This window comes from Quercus robur, chromosome 3 (assembly GCF_932294415.1).
Source record: "Quercus robur chromosome 3, dhQueRobu3.1, whole genome shotgun sequence".
NCBI lineage: Eukaryota > Viridiplantae > Streptophyta > Magnoliopsida > Fagales > Fagaceae > Quercus > Quercus robur.
The window spans coordinates 60,576,469-60,595,936 of NC_065536.1; the positions used below are offsets into that span (position 1 = coordinate 60,576,469).

The window sequence follows — 19,468 nt, forward strand, 5'->3', positions numbered from 1 at the left end:
TTCACATGAAATGAATTTTTGCATTCAAATAGATTTAGTCACAATTTATGTGAATTTTTGTTACTTTTAGTTAATAGTGACTCATTAAAGGCATGAATTCACATTATTTCAGAATTTAAGGTTTTAATGAAAACTTTAAAAAATTTTGGGTTTAATTTGAAACCACCCAAGTTACAACAAGGGGCCGAATTATTTAATTTACCACAATTTTTAATAAAGTATAATCACTTGACGCAACCACAACTTCTAAGATCCAACTTTTATTATATAATATTTTTCCCTCCTTTCCTTTGGCCTTTCCTTTGGTGGCCATAACTATAAGGGTTTTAGGCTTTTGTGATTGTTTGGAAAAATAAAGCATCAATCATTATATATAAAAATCATTAAAATGTTCATATGAATAAGCTCCAACTCTCTTTCTTTTTGGTTTCTAATAAGAGAAATGTCAAGGATATAATTCTTTTCCACAACTGCTACATATCTTAGTTTTTTTTAATAGTTTATTTATCTTATTTGTTTATATTTAAAAAATTTATTTTTCTAGGTATAATTGTATTTTTTTTCCGCTTTCAACAAATAACAAAGAAACATCGACATGTAAGTTGATCTAAATGCACAATAGGAAAGATGAACAACGGGTAATTAAAGAGCATTTTCTTGAGTCTAACATGATATCATCCATTACTAAACAGAGAAGGAGCTAGAGTTGTGGGGTAGAGATTGGGGGACATGGCTTTATAAGGTCACAAAATTAGAATAGTAAGTGTACACAACTTTTTTCATAACTGTTATTTTTTGTTTTTATTTTTTATATTTTTTATGGGATTCATAACTATTAAATTGATAAATAATGTGGTAGATAACAAACTGATATTAATAATGAACCCATGTCAAAGTTGACAATAAATTATCATCTTAGGTAATTCAAAAAACCAAAGTTTTGAATAATATTGTGCATGTATGGATTACAAGAATTCTATTGGGAAAGATTATGAGCATAATTAAGGAGAATGTGACTTAATATATGTATATATATACACACACAATCGCTTCATAATCACTTGAACTTGTGTCACTTTGATAGGCTCAAATCTTAAATAAATAAATAAATAAGAATAAGATTGTATTGCATAAATAAACTCCTCAAAGATGCACGTACAAGTCACTGTCATGGCTCTACATGAAGACACTTGCTAAATAAAATGGGAGTTCAACTTTTTATTCTTTCTATACATCTTTTTGAGTTTTGACAAAGAAAAAGATAAACCGACCATGCACATTCTCTCCGTTACAGATTCATGATCGATCATTGCACTGGCAGATAAATACAATCCCTTCATAATCAATGTTCATATTATGAAGGATATTTTTTATGTTTCATTGCTTTTTCTGTGCCATGTGTGCACGCATGCACATTCAAAAAGATATGTGGCACCAAAAACAGCCTCTCCACAGCTAGTACAATCATTATAGTCTCTCTAACCCTTACTCATTGCCACGTTATTCCTCTGCTAGATTTCGTGATTTTCGATCCAAAAGTTGGTCACTCTCATTTTGTGCCACACATTCTCACACACTCAAAGTCACAATTATTGAAACATTTTTGGCATTTTTGGCAATGTCAAATATATACTACAAATAGCCAAGCCAACCAAAATAAATGTGCATGTCCTAGGTAGTAGGGCATGCGGGTACTATACTTACTTTTACATGTTACAACAATGACCTAATGTCAATAAAGTTACTTTGTTAGGACCACTACCCACGTGAGTTGATACTTTTTCAAGCTTTAAAGGCTTGAGGGGTTCATGGACCAAAGTTTGAGTGGTCCCGGCGTGGGGTTATACTGTTGATTGTCAAAAAAGAAGGGGAAAAAAAAAAGATGTTACTTTGTTAGGTTTTTAGTGTTGGTATGTTTCATGACACTCTCTTATAATCAAATTAAATATCTTGATTATGTTATTTTGGGTCTGTTTGGATATAGTTGAAAACTGAAAACTGAAAACTCTGTAGCAAAATAATTTTTAAATGTGTGAATAATACCGTGAGACTCATTTTTAATGAAAAAGTGGTTCAAAAGTCAAGTTTGTGGGTCCCGTGAACAGTGCATAGTATGCACTATTCATGGAAAAAGTCAACAATCACGGCTTGAAAAAAAAGAAAAAAACAAACAAACGAAGATAAACGCACACTTTATGTAAAAAAAAGAAGAAGATTAATTTATGCATTTTTTGATTAAAGGCTCACATGAGAGTGAAGACAAACTCACTCAAGCAAGATAAGTGGTTCATTACTTAAAACCAACTCAAGAAGATCTAAGGCTTGCTTGAGCGAGGTTGCAAGAAATAGAACATTTACTCTATGTTTGCTAAACCCCACACAACATTTTTTTCATAGTTGTTGACTTGATATATATAGTGATTAAAGTAACATTACTTTTATGTAAGTCCAACATTAATATCACCTTTATTAATTATGTACTAATTACAAGCTTAGATTACAAGTAAAAGAGTTTAAGAAAACTCATAATAAAGCTACGTACGTAAAACTTAGGAGATCACATTCAGGCTTTGATCGAACTAAGTTCCACATCCACATAAGGCTCATCTTCCTTTTGCAAACTGCCCCTATAACTATAATTTTTAGCACAGTATACAAAATATATCAAATTCAGGACTCCCATCCCTGCAATAACGAAGTAGTAATAATCCAGTCTTCCAGCGTTAATATCATTGGTCAACCAATCAGGCCTGCTTTTCGTTCTGGTGGCATGATGAACAATGGTGATCAAAATGCTACTCAGGTAGCTAGCTCCAGCAAAGGAACAAGAAAAAAGTGAATTCCCAATGCTTCTCATGTGCTCAGGAAACTGCCTGTTGAAGAATTCAATCTGTCCAATGATATTGAAAGCCTCGCAAAACCCCATCAAAATAAGCTGTGGTGCTAGCCACATGACTGACATTGGTGCAACCCCTAAGGGTTGTGGGTGCAACATAGCTGAGGCCCTTCTCACCCTTTCAATCAATCCAGCTACAACCATTGATAGAATTGAAAACACAATCCCAATTCCCATTCTTTGGAGAAGTGTGATTCCACCTTCATGTTTTGTGATTTTTCTAAGGGCTGGTATTAGGAATCGATCATAGAATGGGAGCCATAGCCCTATTGTGATGAATGATATGATTCCCATTGAGCCTGCTGGGATTTGGAAGTGTGGTCCAAGGTGACGATCCATTTTAAGGGCTTGTGACACAGTGAATGTTCCTTGTTGTGTCATTGAAATGAGGCTAATGATTCCAGCAGACCAAATTGGGATGATTCTAATCAAGCATTTGACCTCTTCGACCTGCTGTATGGCGCAGAGCCTCCATGGATTCACACAAGTCCCATCGGGCTTTAGTTCATCCTCTTCTAATACCATTGCAGCTTTGTTTAAGAATCTGAGGAAATGAATCAGTCAGTGAATTTAATTACGTAAGCAAGCAAATTACATATGGCACAACTTCAAAATTGGACTTACTAACATATATGATAGATGTCCTATTCTTATTTACCAAGTTTACTTCACTAATGCTTAATTTTTTTTCCTAATTCATTTAGTCTTAAAAATTGACCCATACACAAGCAGCTGGTATTTTGTGTAACAATTGCATGTATAACATCTCATTTACATATGATTAAATCTCACACTTGTTTGTAATTATTACACAAGATAATAAATCTTTCATGCACATGTCAAAGCATAACTAAAATTTTGTTAGATGACAATTAACACCATTTATTAAATTCATAACTTTTTTAATAATTCAAACTTTTAAGATAAGTGGTAGTTCATTCTAGTATCAATGCAATGATATGAGTTAAATTTTTTTTTTTTGGAGAATCGAGATAAAACAAAAGTCAAAATGATTAAAATTTTAATTTTCTAATAATAAAAGGTTTTGGAACAATGAATAGTTTTTTTTACGAAATTACTAATAGTTTACTATATTACAAGTGTAAAATCCATTTTTAAAACCCAGCCATACGTTACGTTAGTTCTAGAAGCAAGTAACAGTAACTCCACTCAGTTCACTGAATCTTTGACCAAAAATAATAATAATAATAATAATGAATTGGTAACCGATTCTTTTTATTAAAAAAAGGTCTATCATAATCCACAATAGGTGTGGGCATGACGCAAGAACAAATAAAACTTAAGGGTCCTCAATTATTATCTGACATCAAACATGGAAAAACAAGCCACCCCACAGCTTTTGAAATATAATCAATGAGTTTTTTAAGCATTCACAAAGATCATTGTACCATCAACCAATTAATATACAAGTTAGAAAAATCTTTTGTGATAGAGATGCATTACCTATAATTGTTGGTGAGAGGAAGCTTTGTCAATACAATCCCCTTCAGTGGAGGATCATAAAAGATTGGACCTACTTCACTGTCCAATGGAAGCTTAATCCCACGCTTCTTATAAGCTGCAGAAAGAACTTGAAAAATGCCAGAAAGTGGGCTTCCTTCTGCTTTGACATGCACATAAATCTTTGTTCCAATGAAGAATAATATGATTGAGAATAACATGCACAAGGTTGGCATGCCAAAGCCAATGACCCAGCTAACAGAGTCTTGGATATAAACCACAACAGTTTGAGTGAACAACAAGATCACCGTGAATGTGGTGTAGTACCAATTGAAGAAGCTGTTGATTCCTTTTCTTCCTTCATCAGAAGTTGGATCAAACTGGTCCACACCAAAAGGAATGCTACATGGCCTAACCCCACCTGAGCCTATGGACAAAAAGCCAAGACCCATTATTAGAATACCCAGTTGAGCTTTGGTTGGACCTATGCATTGACCCAATTTTTGCACTTGTTTGGTGCATTGGGGAGGATGAAGCTCTGGCAGCCAGGCCGTCAAAGTCACAGTCAGCATTCCCTGTTGAATTGTGAATTATTGTTGATCAAAATTGTTAAAAGCTAGTATAATTTTGTGTATTAAACTATTTCACAGAAAGATTTGTATGAAGACTTGAAGTAAAACTACTTTAATGATGAAAGTGACATATGATATACTTGATTAATTGGCACTATAGGATATGTACATCAATAAATAAATGCATGTGAAATTACTCGGTTTTTATTCAACAACTACTATTCTCTGGAATTTTGTACATATTCAATGATGTACAGGCTATTTTTAAGAGATTGTTGGGACTAATCAATACTTTTTTTTTTTTGGGTAAAATAATCAAGGTGTCATTTAATAAAGGAAAAATGAATAAATAGGAAAAATGATATAAATCTGACTCTAAAGTGTATAAAACTGACAAAATACTGACATAGAGACAAAAAATTTTCACACAAAATTTGGCGTTAATGGATACTTTACTGTGCCTATTAACACAACCCAATAATCAATACCTTTTAGTATCATGCACTTAAATCTACCTCAGAAAAAGCACCATTTAATTAATTACATTTAATTTTTTTTTTTTTTGTTTTTTGTTTTTTTTTTTTTGTTTTGTTTTTTTTTTTTTTTTTTGTAGTTGATGTGTCTCATAGTTAAAGAAGTGAAGAACTAAATTAAATTGTTACTATCTTATTCTTTATATAGATTTTTAAGTGTTGCAGGGGTATTCAAATCATATATAGAGGACTTTAATGAATTTTACTTTTATTTATTTATTTATTTATTTTTTGACAAGAGGACTATATTGAATTAAAACACCAGAAAGTTCTATTTAACCAAAACAACAATAACAAATTAACAATACTCACTATTAAACTAGTCCAAATTGGTGACACCTAGTAGGGACTCTATAGTCTATTCTGGACAATGTATTATTAATGAGTCACATATGCATATTAAATATAATTGACCAAACAATTCATTATGTTTTTGCGAAGCTACCGTAATAATATCAACCATCCAACTGGGTCCACGAGAAAGCAAAAGGTTAGCTTGTGCCAGAATTTTTCTTTCTACAGTTCCATATCATGCACCACAAAATCGAATTTTGGCGGTAGAGAGGTGACAGAGCCAACTCTTGAGGTTTCACTATCAACCAAAACAAAAATGAAAAAGATGTATTTGTAGTTACATCCACTGCGTTAAATACCATACATGTGTAGATAACTGTCGCACACCCTAGTATTTGCCACCTAAACAAATTAAATATGTCTCTTCTACATAAATCATGACGATTTGGAGGGTCTTCCAATAACATTTGGTATTTACCAAATTAACACTCGTAAATGAGAGAGTGAGAGGAATCACCACCGATGATAGGCTCAAAGTGGTACCTCCTCTTGCCACGAGGACTTAGGGGGGTTTTTCATGGGCTCTCTAGTTCGAGATTCGAGGGTGAGATTGGGGTGAGGTTTAGATATTAAGATTTCTGAACTTACGTTAAAAAAAAAAAAAGTGAGAAAAAGAAAATTGTAACTTATTGTTAGAGATATATATTATTCATATTAGCCCAATGTAATAGGCCCAACCCTAATTCTACTTTGTGTGCAAGTCAAGTCTCCTACTTGTACTAGAAGTCTATTAGTCTAGGGTTTAGTCACCTATATATACTCATGTTAGGGTTCATTGTAACACAGGAGGTTATTGTACTACACTCTCATACAATAAAGATGTAGCCCTTAAGGGATTCCTCCGTGGATGTAGGCCGTAAGGCTGAACCACGTAACCCTCGTGTTCTCAATGTTCCTCCTCTATGCTTCCTCTTCCGCATTTACTCTAGCATACATAACATGATATAACACATCTCTATGCTAATATTTAACACTTATAATAGAGATACTAAGTCAACCTTATTATGACTTAAATTAACAATTGAATATTATTATGTGACTATATAACTTTTTGATATACAACATTTTTAATGAATTATATTTATACATGTCTTTAACCGGTAAAACTTAGACTCGCCTTCAACCGATAAAACTTGTAATAACTTTAATATATAACATTTTTAATGAATAATGTTTATATTGGTCTTTAACCGGTAAAACTTGGACTGAACTTCTTATAACTTTGGTACAAAACCTTTCTAAACCATGTTTGTACTCGCCCTTACAAGTAAAACCTACTAGTAAAACCTAGAACTTAATCGCTAAAATCAATTGTCGGATAATTCAAAGACATTACCCCTAGCCGGCTGAATAGTTTATGCTCATGCCCATGAGCTTTGGTATACCTATTACAGGATATAATTTCTAAAAGAGGGGGGACATACTAAAAATAATGCGAAGGATCCAAAAGCAATAGTCCTGAAGCGGCCCACATAGGAATCAGAGATGAAGGCACCAAGCAAGGGTGCAAAATTTGAGACACCAGCCCATAGGTTAAGAATATTGGCTGCAGAAACTTGATTCATGTGAAGCTCTCTGGTCAAATACACCATAAAGTTCGCCAACAATCCAAAAGATGCCATCCTTTCAAACGTTTCATTTCCTGCACATCAAAATATATATAACGGCAACACCTTTTCTGTCAGATCTCTTTCATTCCTTACTGTGTCTATTTGTTTGTATTTGTGTGTGTGCGTGCGTGTGTGTGTGAGAGAGAGAGAGAGAGAGAGACCTAAGATGAAGGGCATAGCCTTCCAACCACCAGGCTTTCTTTGCTTTGTATCTGAATCTGATAAGACTTTGCCATCCCTTTGTTGTTGTTGTTGCTGCTGTTCCTTTGATGATGATGATAATCTTGAAGGTATGATTGGTAAGCATTTCATGTTGCAGAATGACCAAGATGATGAGCTTGCTGACTGTTGCTTCGTAACCTCAAGAGCCATTACTACTATATTTCTGATTTAGACTACTTTTTTATTATCTTTAGCACTCCTTTCAAGTCACATAGAGGCGCTCACTTTGATGAGGTTTGAGTTAAGGCAAGAATGTATAACCTATATATAGCACAAATATGTATGAAGGGAAGAGGTGGTGAGGGTGGGGATGATATTAAATGGGTGACGAAATTTAGTCAGACACAATAAAAATACTTTCTAAAAGCACCAGCAATAGTGGTGCTAAATAGTTATATAGTTATTTTTATCTCCACTAAATATCAAAATGTATCTTGCAATAGTAGAGCCAAATTTATATTTTTTGGCTCTACAGCTACCGTGCACAGCTACTTTTGGTAGTGCACTGTAGCTGAAAGGTAAATTTTTTTTTTATTTTGCGTTCACACTGTATTTGTCTCTCTCCTCACTACCTCAGTGTCTCTCCTAATGTCCACCATGTGTTCACACTATTTTTTGTTGTGGTTGTGTTTTGGTTGTTGAATAAAATATTATTTTATTATAGTATTTATATTATTTTATTGTGTTAATAGCTAAAATAAAACCATTATTACCGTTAGATGTGAGAAAATAAAACAGATAAAATGAACTTTTATAGTGCTAAAAAGTTAAAAATTTGGCTTAGTGGATGCTTTAAGGTAGGACTTAGACGTGTGTCATTTGCTGATGCTTCCTTTCACCTTCAGGTCATCACATGCAAAGACAAAAGGTGTTGAAACTGAAAGTGTGTTTTTCATCTGGGTGGTCTACCACGTTGTGGTCAGTGGACTGTGGATGGCATATTGGCTTGGACCACCAATTTTACCCAAACATTTTCACTCTGATGGTGAACTTTTTAACCATTATTAATCATGGTAGTATTCCCCTTAAAGAAGTGATAAGCTGACAATATTTTTACAATAAATTTTAAGTAGTAAGTTATTTTTTATTCTAATTTAAATTCTCACAATTAAAAGTGGGTTTCAATTAACTCAATTGATAAATCTTCTAATAGTTGAATAAGTGATCTGAGATTCAATTTTCGCCTATATTATAAACCGATTGGTGTTTTGATTTGATAATAAAAAACTATCATTAAAAACGACGCTTTGTCTTAAAAAAAAAAAAAACTCATTATTAAAATTATTTTCATGTAATAATCAATAACAATATATTATTTAAGATTTATCGTAAAAATATAATAAATAAAGTAATTCTCAGTCTTCTCCTAGAAGCTATAGGTAGAACGTGGAATTCAAACTTGCAGACAGGATATATCATGAAGGATTCCGATATCATAGATAGGGCTTTGATTGATTGATTATGTACCATATAAGTTGATTCTCAAAAAAAACAAAAAAAACAAAAAAAGAAGTATCATATAAGTCGGTACCACAGGTCCGTTTAGATACGTTTAGATACAGCTTATTTTGTTGAAAACTGAAAATTGAAAACACTGTAACAAAATAATTTTTAAATGTATGAATAGTGCTGTGAGACCCATTTTTAATAATTTTTTCTGAATAAAATGGTTGTGGGTCCCATGAATAGTACGTGAATAGTGTGTGAACAGTGCATGAATAGTAACTTTGTCTACTACCTAAAAACGCGTGCATAAAAAAAAAGGAAAACACTAGACGTAGACACGCTGGTTTTTTCAGCTGGATCCAAACAGTCATCACTTGTTCAACTGATGGAACATTAATAATTTTGCTTTTTTCTTTTCTTCTTTTTTTGGAGAAGAAGAGAAGATTTTTTTTTTTTTTTTTGGCTTCTTTTTGGTAAATTGAACTTAACACATTATTTAATCATATTTTTCCATTTTTGTGATAATTCCAACCTGTTTTGGTCACAAAAGTTGCAAACTTAAAAACGGAACCAGAAAATGCCATCTAATATTAAAATTGCAAATTATTGTGATATTGATTGTTCTTGAAATTTCTCATCTTATCCAGTATTCATATTCAAAGATTATTAATATAGGTTGGTTATTATTTATTTTGAGTAATAATGATTTTACGTTTGTTTTATAAAAAAAAAAAAAAAAAAAATTAGATACAATTTTTTTTTTTTTGGTAAAAGTTTTTTAGATGCTATATGATTTGAATTTATGACATATGTGTCATGATAATTAATTTTAACTAAATCAAGATATCAATGAGTTTCTTTTAGTGTAGACGAGATTCAATATAATGTCACTTTTTTTTTTTTTTTTTTTTTTTTGCACTCCATATCATGTCACTTATTATAGTATATTTAGATTATTTTTTGTAGTAAAGTATTTTGTTGCCGAATAATAGATCTAAGGTTTTTTGGGAAAATCAAAAAAGAAAATATCCTGAAAGTTTATTTTCAATTATAAATTAAATCCTAAACTTTTTAATTTCACCATTTTAAACCCTATACTTTATAAGTTATGACAATATAATCTCCACTATCCATATTTATTAAAAATCACATTCTAATGGAGCAATTTATTTGGTAGGAGGAATATTTTCCTTAGCACCTACTATACCTAAACAACACAATTTTGTCGTGTATGGTTTGAGTTTTTCTCCTCATGAGAGAGAGAGAGAGAGAGAGAGAGAGAGATATGACACAAAACCCTTTCATCCAATAGAGAAGGGTTAGTTTTTCATGTTATCTAGGAGTTGAAAATTGGATTTTTCAACGGATTTTTGTGTTGTCGAAGGGTTAATAATGAAACTAATTAAGCTTGTCATAATCTTTTATTTTTGATGTGTCCAATGCTAACTACTCTTTGATATATATTTCTAATTGGAATGCTCTGTTTGTTTCAATGGAAAATCATATGTAAAGATAATTTTTCGTGTTTTATACTATTTGGTAGTATTAGAAAAACAGAAAAAACATTGGGTCTGGAACTGGCGTAAAACCAGTGTTTTACGCCAGCCAATGAGACCACGCCACGTCATATATTTAATATTATTCTATTCTCTTGTTCCCTTTTCTCTCTCATATGACTGTTATCCTTCTCCCTTTTCCTTTTTGTTTTTTCCTCTTCTCTCTTCTCAGACAACTCTCGTCACTCTCCTCCCTCTCTTAGGCATCTCTCCATTCTTTTGTCCCTTTATCTTCGATGGTGGTGGTTGTGATTCCTGAGGATTTAGATGATGGTGGCAGAATGTGATGGTGCTAGCTGTTGTGGTGGTGGATCGCGGTGGTTGGGTCCGTAAATCCTCCATTTTTTTTTTCCTGTTTTGAGCTCTCCCTCTCTGCATTTTCAGCCAAACACCTCAAGTAAATTCATTTTCGCATTGATTAAACCAAAATTTCTTTATTTTGGGTTGAATTTTGGTGGTGGTAGGTTGGGTTGTGGGTTTGTTTGATTAATGGGTTATGGATGGTGGCTATGGCTTGGCTTTGCTGGGCTGATTTTCTATTGATTTGTGTTAGAGGGACAAAAGAATGGAGAGATGCCTAAGAGAGGGAGGAGAGTGACGAGAGTTGTTTGAGAAGGGAGAAGAGTGCAAAGAGAAAAGAGGAAAAAACAAAAAGGAAAAGGGAGAAGGACAACAGTCATATGAGAGAGAAAAGGGAAAAAGAGAATAAAATAATATTAAATATATGACGTGGTGTGGTCTCATTAGCTGGCGTAAAACACTGGTTTTACGCCAGTTCCGGACCCAATGTTTTCTCTTATAAAAAATGAGTCAAAGGAAAACTATTTTTAGTCAATATAAAAAGTATGACTTATTTTTAGATATTGTTTCTCAATTTTTTTTTTTTTTGAAAAATGACTTTATCTCACAGCAAGCTAAATAAAGGAAGTTATGAGATTTTTTTTCAACTCTTTTAAAGTTGCTACCAAACATAAAAAGTATGACTTATTTTTAGATATTGTTTTCCACTAATTCTTTTAGAAAAAACAACTTTATCTCACAGCAAGCTAAATAAGGGAAGTAATGAGATTTTTTTTCAATTCATTTAAAGTTGCTACCAAACATAGGAAAATGAGATAGTTTTATAGAAAATACTTTTTGAAAAATGACTCATTTTCTAGAAAACATCATTGCTGAATCAAACAAAGCAGAAGTATCTGTTAATTCCATTATAACGAATGGGAACAAATGATTTTAGTTAGGATAGTTACAGGTCCATCTTCAAAATATTTTTACTTTCTATTATTGTTTTGCTAGAGCTTTCCTCATTCCTTTTATTAAACATAATGATGCGATTTGAGTGTAATGGGTGCCAGTGAAAATTTTCACCCATTATATAGGTTGCTCTGTTTGTGATTTTTTATACGGGCAAAGGTTTAGATTATTATGACTGATGGGACTAACGAATTCAACCTCCTTGAATGACCTCACCAAGACCAACGAGTCCGTCCTCTGCAACGAGCTAACCACATGTCCATATCACTGACAAAAGTAACGAAGCCATTTAATGCAGCCAATAATGTCCCAAGCGGTTATAAGACCAGCTGTACAGACCGTTAGAAGCCTCATTAAGGCCCACATTATTGAGCATGAAACGTTGCCAAGAGAGACATTAAAGCCACATTAACTACTACAACGGCTAGGGGTTGTGGAAACATATATAAAGCCTTCACAGCTCCAATATAAGGTACATAGACACACCAAAAAGCACTACTAGTTATTTTAATACTCTGTTATTTCCCAAAAGCTTTCTTATACTGACTTTGGCATTGGAGACGTTGTGGCAGACACCACATCGGTGACCATCTTAAGGGAACTATCTTACCCTTCTCACGGTGACATTGACGAACATTCGGCTTCATCTGGATGTACTTACAATAACTAACGAATCTGCATTTCATCAGTTTGGTGCCGTTTGTGGGGACGACATTCTTTCGTACTCAGGTTCGAAAACGTAGTTTTCAATCAACCTCTACATTCAGATGGAGTCCAACCAGGATTCAGCAACCTTAGCTCAGCAAGTCCAAGCTCTTGCGGCCACCGTCAAAGAGCTCACCAGAAAAAATCAGAAAATGAGGCTACGACTTCAACAGGAGGAGAACCAGTCCAGAGCCAACCAGGAGGATGAAGGAAATAGCCATAAAAGAAGTGACCGTCGAGGACCTACTACTCCGGATGAACAAAACTCAGATCTTCTGAGAGAGATGATGAAGGAGATGGACGAACTGAGGAACGCCATTAAGGGGAAAACGGACCAAAGGCTGGATAGAATGGTTAGGGCAACAAACTCGCCCTTCACTACAACGGTCTTGGAATGCCCAATGCCTTTGAAATTTCGGTTGCCTTAATTTGAACCGTTTGACGGACTGAAGGACCCCTAGGACCACCTCAACACCTTCAAGACGACGCTAGGCCTTTAACAACCTCTTGACGAGATACTGTGTCGTTCCTTTCCCACCACTCTCAAAGAAGCAGCAAGGGAGTGGTTCACAAAGTTGCCAATTTCGTCTATTGACAGCTTCGAGCAGTTGAGCAACGCCTTTTTGCGCCACTTTATTGGCGGACAACACCCTAAGAGGCCAGCGGATCACTTACTCCCCATTAGACAAGGGGAGAAAGAAATCCTGAGGTCGTACGTGAAACACTTTACTAAGGAGGCCCTGGAAGTAGACGAAGCTAATGACAAGGTGCAGTTGACGACCTTTAAGGTGGGGCTAAAGTCCAAAGAGTTTGTGGTTTCACTAGCGAAGAATCCTCCAAAGATGATAGCAGAGATGCTTCTGAAGGCATAGAAGTACATGAACTCTGAAGATGCATTAGTCGCCATAAAGGACGTAGAAAAGCTAGGAGACATGAAGAAAGGAGGACGATCGTAGAGGACAAAAAAAGGAGCGTCCATATCGTCGGACCAATGACGGGGGTAAAAGGAAAGACGAAAAAACCCATCGAACGATAAAATTCACTCATTTAGTTATATCTGTTGACAAAATTTTGGCGCAGATTAAGGATGAACATTACCTCAAATGGCCAAGGCCATTACATTCGTCCCCTAATGTCCGTGACAAGAAAAAGTACTGCCGGTTCCACAAGGATCACGACCACTACACAGAGGATTGCAGGGACCTAAAGGAATAAATAGAGGAGTTTATACGGAAAGAGAAACTGCATAAGTATGTGAAAAAGGGGGAATCCAGTAGATTTAGAGATGATAACAAGAACCAACGCGAATTTTCACCCAATGACGAGGATCGCACGTCCCAGCGCCCACCAAATGTGATTGGAGAGATCAAGATGATCACAAGTGGCCCATCCATGGGTGGGTCGTTCAAATCCCTCAAGAAAGCGTATCAGAGGCAAGTGAACAGCATCCACAGGATGCCCCCATTTAAACAAAGACGGACGGTTTGAGACATGTGTTTCTCAAAAGAAGATGTTAGGGGGGTGAAGCAATCTCATGATGATCCTTTGGTCATAATGCTCATGATAGAAGGATTCAATACTAGGAGAATCCTTATGGATAATGGTAGCTCGGTAGAAACCATCTACCTCTCCGCTTTCCAACAGCTGAAGCTAGATCCAAGAAGGCTGCACCTATTTGACTCTCCCCTCGTAAGTTTTAATGAAGACAGGGTGTATCCCAAAGGCATAATGACGCTGACGATGACAGTGGGGACTCACCCGAGACAGTTGACTCGCCAGCTGGACTTTTTAGTGGTAGACTGCCCTTCATCTTACAATGTGATCATCGGGAGACCTACTCTTAACCGCTGGAAGGCAGCCACGTCTACTTATTACTTGAAGGTAAAGTTCCCAACAGAGAACGATGTGGGCGAGGTAAAAGGAGATCAAGTATTAGCTAGGGAATGCTACCAAGCAGTGTTAGCGGCAAAAGAAAACCATACCTGGATGATCGAGGAGAAGGAGGAAGATAAAGTGGAAGCCCTGGAGACAGTGGAGTTGGTCGAAGGCAAGACAGCAAAGACGACCAGAATAGGGACGATACTAAGTCCCGAGATGAAGATGAGATTCGTCCAGTTCCTTAAAAAGAACCTGGATGTCTTCGCATGGAGTTACAAGGACATGCCAGGTATATCTCTAAAAGTCATCCAACATAAACTAAGTGTGGATCCGAAGATGAAGTCCATTCAGTAAAAACGACGAGTCTTCGCTCTAGAATGGAATCAAGCAGTTACAGACAAGGTTAACAAGTTGTTATCGACTGGCTTTATTCGAGAGGTTTACTATCCAGAGTGGCTCGCTAACGTCGTCATTGTGAAGAAAGCGAATGGGAAATGGAGAATGTGCGTGGACTTCATAGACCTGAATAAAGCTTGCCTAAAAGATAGTTTCCCTCTGCCAAAGATAGACCAACTTGTGGATTCTACTGCCAGGCATAGGTTACTGACGTTCATGGACGCCTTCTCAGGGTACAACCAGATAAAAATGGCCGAAGAGGACTAGGAGAAAACCACTTTCATCATGAGTCAGGAGCTCTACTGTTACCAGGTAATGCCCTTCGGACTGAAAAATGCAGGAGCAACTTACCAGAGGTTAGTGAATAAAATGTTTAGCAAACAGATCGGGAGAAATATGGAAGTATACGTGGATGACATGCTCGTCAAGAGCAAGGAGGAGTTTGCCCATCTAGACGACCTCAAGGAAACATTTGCCATACTTAAACAGTATCAGATGAAGTTGAACCCTAGCAAGTGCGTCTTTGGAGTAGCCTCGGGGAAGTTCCTGGGATTCATGGTATCCCAAAAGGGGATAGAAGCAAACCCGAAGAAGATACGAGCCATACTCAATATGACATCACCTAAGACCGTCAAAGAAGTCTAAAAGCTCACAAGAAGGATAACAGCACTTAACAGGTTCGTTTCTAAAGTAACGGGCAAATGCTTGCCCTTCTTCAAGATACTGAAGCAAGCTTTTGCCTGGACTGACAAGTGTGAGATAGCGTTTCAAGAACTCAAGCGCTACCTGAGCAATCCACCCCTCCTAAGTCCGTCCAAGGAAGGAGAAAATCTATATTTGTATTTGATAGTATCAGCCACAGCCATGAGTGTAGCCTTGATTAGAAAAGAGGACAAGAAACAACTCCTAATTTACTACGTCAGTCAAGCTTTCCAAGGAGCAGAAGCTAGGTATCCCAAGATCGAAAAGATTGCATTTGCACTGATAGTAGCTTCACGCAAGTTGTGATTGTACTTTCAGGCGAACTCCATCTTGGTAATGATGGACCAATCCATCAGGAAGTCCATGAACAAACTCGAGGCAGCTGGGAGAATGGTCCAATGGGCAATCGAGCTTAGCTAGTTCGATATCGAGTACCACCCCAGGACATTTAATTAATTAATTTCTTTTATGTCTTTTCAAGTTTTAACATACATATATCTATCTTTATTTTCATTTTCTTCTTCTTCTTCTTCTTCTGTTTATTTATTCTTTCAATCTTTGCCTCGATTTCAATTGTTTTGAATGGTGTTATTATTGATTGCAATCCTTGGGGATAATAAATTTCAACATCTAGAATCAATTCTATAGTTTGCTTTCTATGTCGCTGACTATATATATATATATATATATATATAGTAATTTCATATTTTTATAAGATAAGTTTCTTGATTTCAATTACAGTATTCCTATATTCGACATTTTTTTTTAATATTAAATTTTATACCCTTTGGCATTTGTTGTGGGGCGGGGGGTAGTTTGAGTTGAAAATTTGTATGAGAACAAATAGACTATAGTTTAGGTGTTTTGTCTGGTTTTTGATGTTTGTGTCTAATGATTTCGACAGTTAGGCATGTGGGCATGCTCAGACATCAGGGCAAATATATTTTGCATATAATTTATGATTTTGTTAAGATTGTAAGAAGGAATTTCAAAAAGTCAAGGGGGCCATGATCGCCCAGCCCCCCTAGCTCCACTAGTACTCTTCTTTGGGAGTATCTTCTCTCTCACACTAGAATTGAGCTAAAATGCTCAAAATTTCCTCATTAAGAATAAAGTCTGCAATAACTATTAGGAAAAAAAAAAGTCAAATCTTATGCAAAAATATAAAATATAATAAATAAAAAAATTTTAAAATTATCTAAATTAAAAAAAGTTCATAAAACTCTCTCACTATCAATGAGATCCAAAAGTTTCTTTCCAATTAGGTTCACAATATTAAATTGTGAGATTTCAAAGCTAGTAGAACCTCCTAATATGTTACATGGAATGGTGATTCTATACCTCTAAACTAATTCGCAAAATATCTCTAAAACCGTTTAAAAATCCAGTATTCTTATTCCAAATACGATACATCTCCTCATCAAAAAACTTTGAAAATCCTTCTCCCTTCCACTTAGGGTAGTCTATTTTATAGAATTCCTTCTCAGGTAGAAAACTAACTTAAAACCACTTTCCTTCGTAAGTTGGATATCACAACTCATTGTTGCAAACGAATTAGACACCGTATAACAGTGTATGCTAATCCATTCAAGCCCTACACTTCAAGTAACTTATCTCTTAGCTTCTTTAGAGTTTTGTTAATCTCTATATCCTTCAAAACCTTATTTGGACCAAGATTTTGAGGGATATGAAGCGTATACAAACTAAATATGAAAATCCTTCAGACCATATCAATTTGTAACTAACTTCGCCCATCGGCAAGTGGCCATCACATCTAACTCCACAATGTCAACAATATCTTTTTATTTTTTATTTTTTATTTTTTATTTTTTATCAATAGAAGACCACGATGAACCACAACATAATAGGTAGCAAGCTTGATTGACCACTACAAACCCGATACCAGCCAACTTTTTCCCAAATTTGCTCGATATCTCTACACCATAGCATCCATAAGATAAGAAGTATCTTGCAAAATCTCTTGGGATTTGCAATAGAAAGCAAATAGCATGTGTAAGCCTTTTTAAGCCTAAAAAATATGTAAGAAAAAAGAGCACACAGGCCATGTGCTAGAAGTAGGGCTGTCCACCGGAAACAGAAAACCGACCCACTTGCCTAAATCGCCCGAGCTGACCCGAAAACTGGCCAACCTGATGTCGGTGACAATCGGCGGCGGGTCTTCTCCACCAAAAACTGACTTAGGTGGGTTGGATGGCAAGTTTTCTTTTCCAAAACCCGATGAACCTGATCTGACCAACGAAACCCGTGAAAGAAGGTCGGATCTACCTAGATCCATTCTGATCCGGTGAAGATTTGGTTGTTTTTGGTTAGATCCAGCGATGAGATGGAAGTTTTAACTCAAATCTAGGCTTGAGGTGGTGGTTTTTCCTTCGATCTCGTGGTTGTCACATAGATCCGAAGAAAAATTAACAAATCTAGCGAAGACTCGGTGAAGATCTGGCGATGAGATGGAAGTTTTCGCTCGAATCTGGGCTTGAGGTGGTTTTTTGCTTCGATCCCGTGGTTATCACACAAATCCGAAGAAAAATCAACAAATCTGGTGAAGATTCGGCAAAGATCTGGAGGTTGAAACTCACTCTGACTTCAACCGACCCGACCATTGTCCACTGGAGACCGATCCGACTCAACCCGAGGTTGTCAGTGGCGGGTCGTTCAACCTCCCACCTGATGTGAGCGGGTCGATTTTGGGTTGGGCCCAAACTTGACCCGGACCGACCCGTGGACACCCCTAACTAGAAGCAACAAGGAAAAAACTACATAACAATCAAAATACAAAACTCAAGCATATTTTTGTAAAGAAAAATCAAGTATATCATAGGTATTATTACTTTTATTTCTTTACATGATATGCTTGATTGATTTTTGTACTTTGATTGTTACTTAGTTTTTTTTTTTTTTTTTTTTTTAAATATTTTTTTAGGTTCAAAAAGTCTTACACATGTTGTTTGCTTTCTATTGCAAATCTTGAGGAATTTTGCGAGATGCTTCTTATCTTAAGGATACTGCAGTGCATAGTTATCGAGCAAATCTGAGGAAAAAGTTGGCTGGTACCAAGCTTGTAGTAGTCGATCAAGCTTGCTACCCATTATGTTGCGGTTCATCATGGTCTTCTATCGATAAAAAAAGAAAAAAAAAGATATTGTGGACATTGTGGAGTTGGTTGTGAAGGTCATGTGTCGATAGGCAAAATTAGTTACAGATCGATATGGCTTGAAGGATTTTCATATTCAGTTGGATACGCTCCATATCCTTCAAAATCTTGGTCCAAATAAGGTTTCGAAGGATTCAGAGATTGACAAAACCCTGAAAAAGCTAAGAGATGACTTACTTGAGGGGAAGGGTTATAATGTAGAGCTTGAATGGATTAGCAAACATTGTAATATAGTGGCAAATTCGTTTGCAACAATGGATTGTGATATCCAATTTGCAAAGGAAAGTGGTGTTAAGTTATTTGGTTTTCTACCTGAGAAAGGAGTTTTATAAAATGGACTATCCTAAGTGGAAGGGTGAAGGATTTTCAGAGTTTTTTGATGAAAAGACATAGAGTATTTGACATAAGAATACTGAATTTCCAAACAATTTTAAAGATATTTTGCTAAATACTTTCAGGAATAAAATCATCATTTCAAGTAACATACTAAGAGGTGCTATTAGATTTGAAATCCCACAATTTAATATTGCAGATCCAATTGGAAAGCAGTTTTTGGATCTCATTGATGGTGAGATAGTTTTATGAATTTTTTTAATTTAGAGAATTTTAAGAATTTTTTTAATTTAGAGAATTTTAAGAATTTTTTTTAATTTATTCTATTTTATATGTTTGCGTAATATTGAACTCTTTTTTTTTTTTTTTTTTTTTTAA

The 19,468-nt window shown here is 35.4% G+C and overlaps 2 protein-coding genes across 2 annotated transcripts; one reads left to right on the forward strand and one right to left on the reverse strand.

Moving 5' to 3' along the window:
- Positions 1 to 2,436: 2,436 nt before the first annotated feature.
- On the reverse strand, positions 2,437 to 7,998 carry LOC126718695 (protein NRT1/ PTR FAMILY 2.13-like). Its single transcript, XM_050421009.1, has 4 exons — positions 7,588 to 7,998; positions 7,241 to 7,458; positions 4,361 to 4,932; positions 2,437 to 3,440 (listed from the first exon to the last, which is right to left on the reverse strand). Exons 1-4 carry the CDS (start codon positions 7,796 to 7,798, stop codon positions 2,564 to 2,566), a joined length of 1,878 nt encoding a protein of 625 aa, XP_050276966.1. The 5' UTR covers positions 7,799 to 7,998; the 3' UTR covers positions 2,437 to 2,563.
- Positions 7,999 to 14,100: 6,102 nt separating this feature from the next.
- LOC126719883 (uncharacterized) lies at positions 14,101 to 15,150 on the forward strand. Its single transcript, XM_050422388.1, has 2 exons — positions 14,101 to 14,776; positions 14,864 to 15,150. Exons 1-2 carry the CDS (start codon positions 14,101 to 14,103, stop codon positions 15,148 to 15,150), a joined length of 963 nt encoding a protein of 320 aa, XP_050278345.1.
- Positions 15,151 to 19,468: the final 4,318 nt, after the last annotated feature.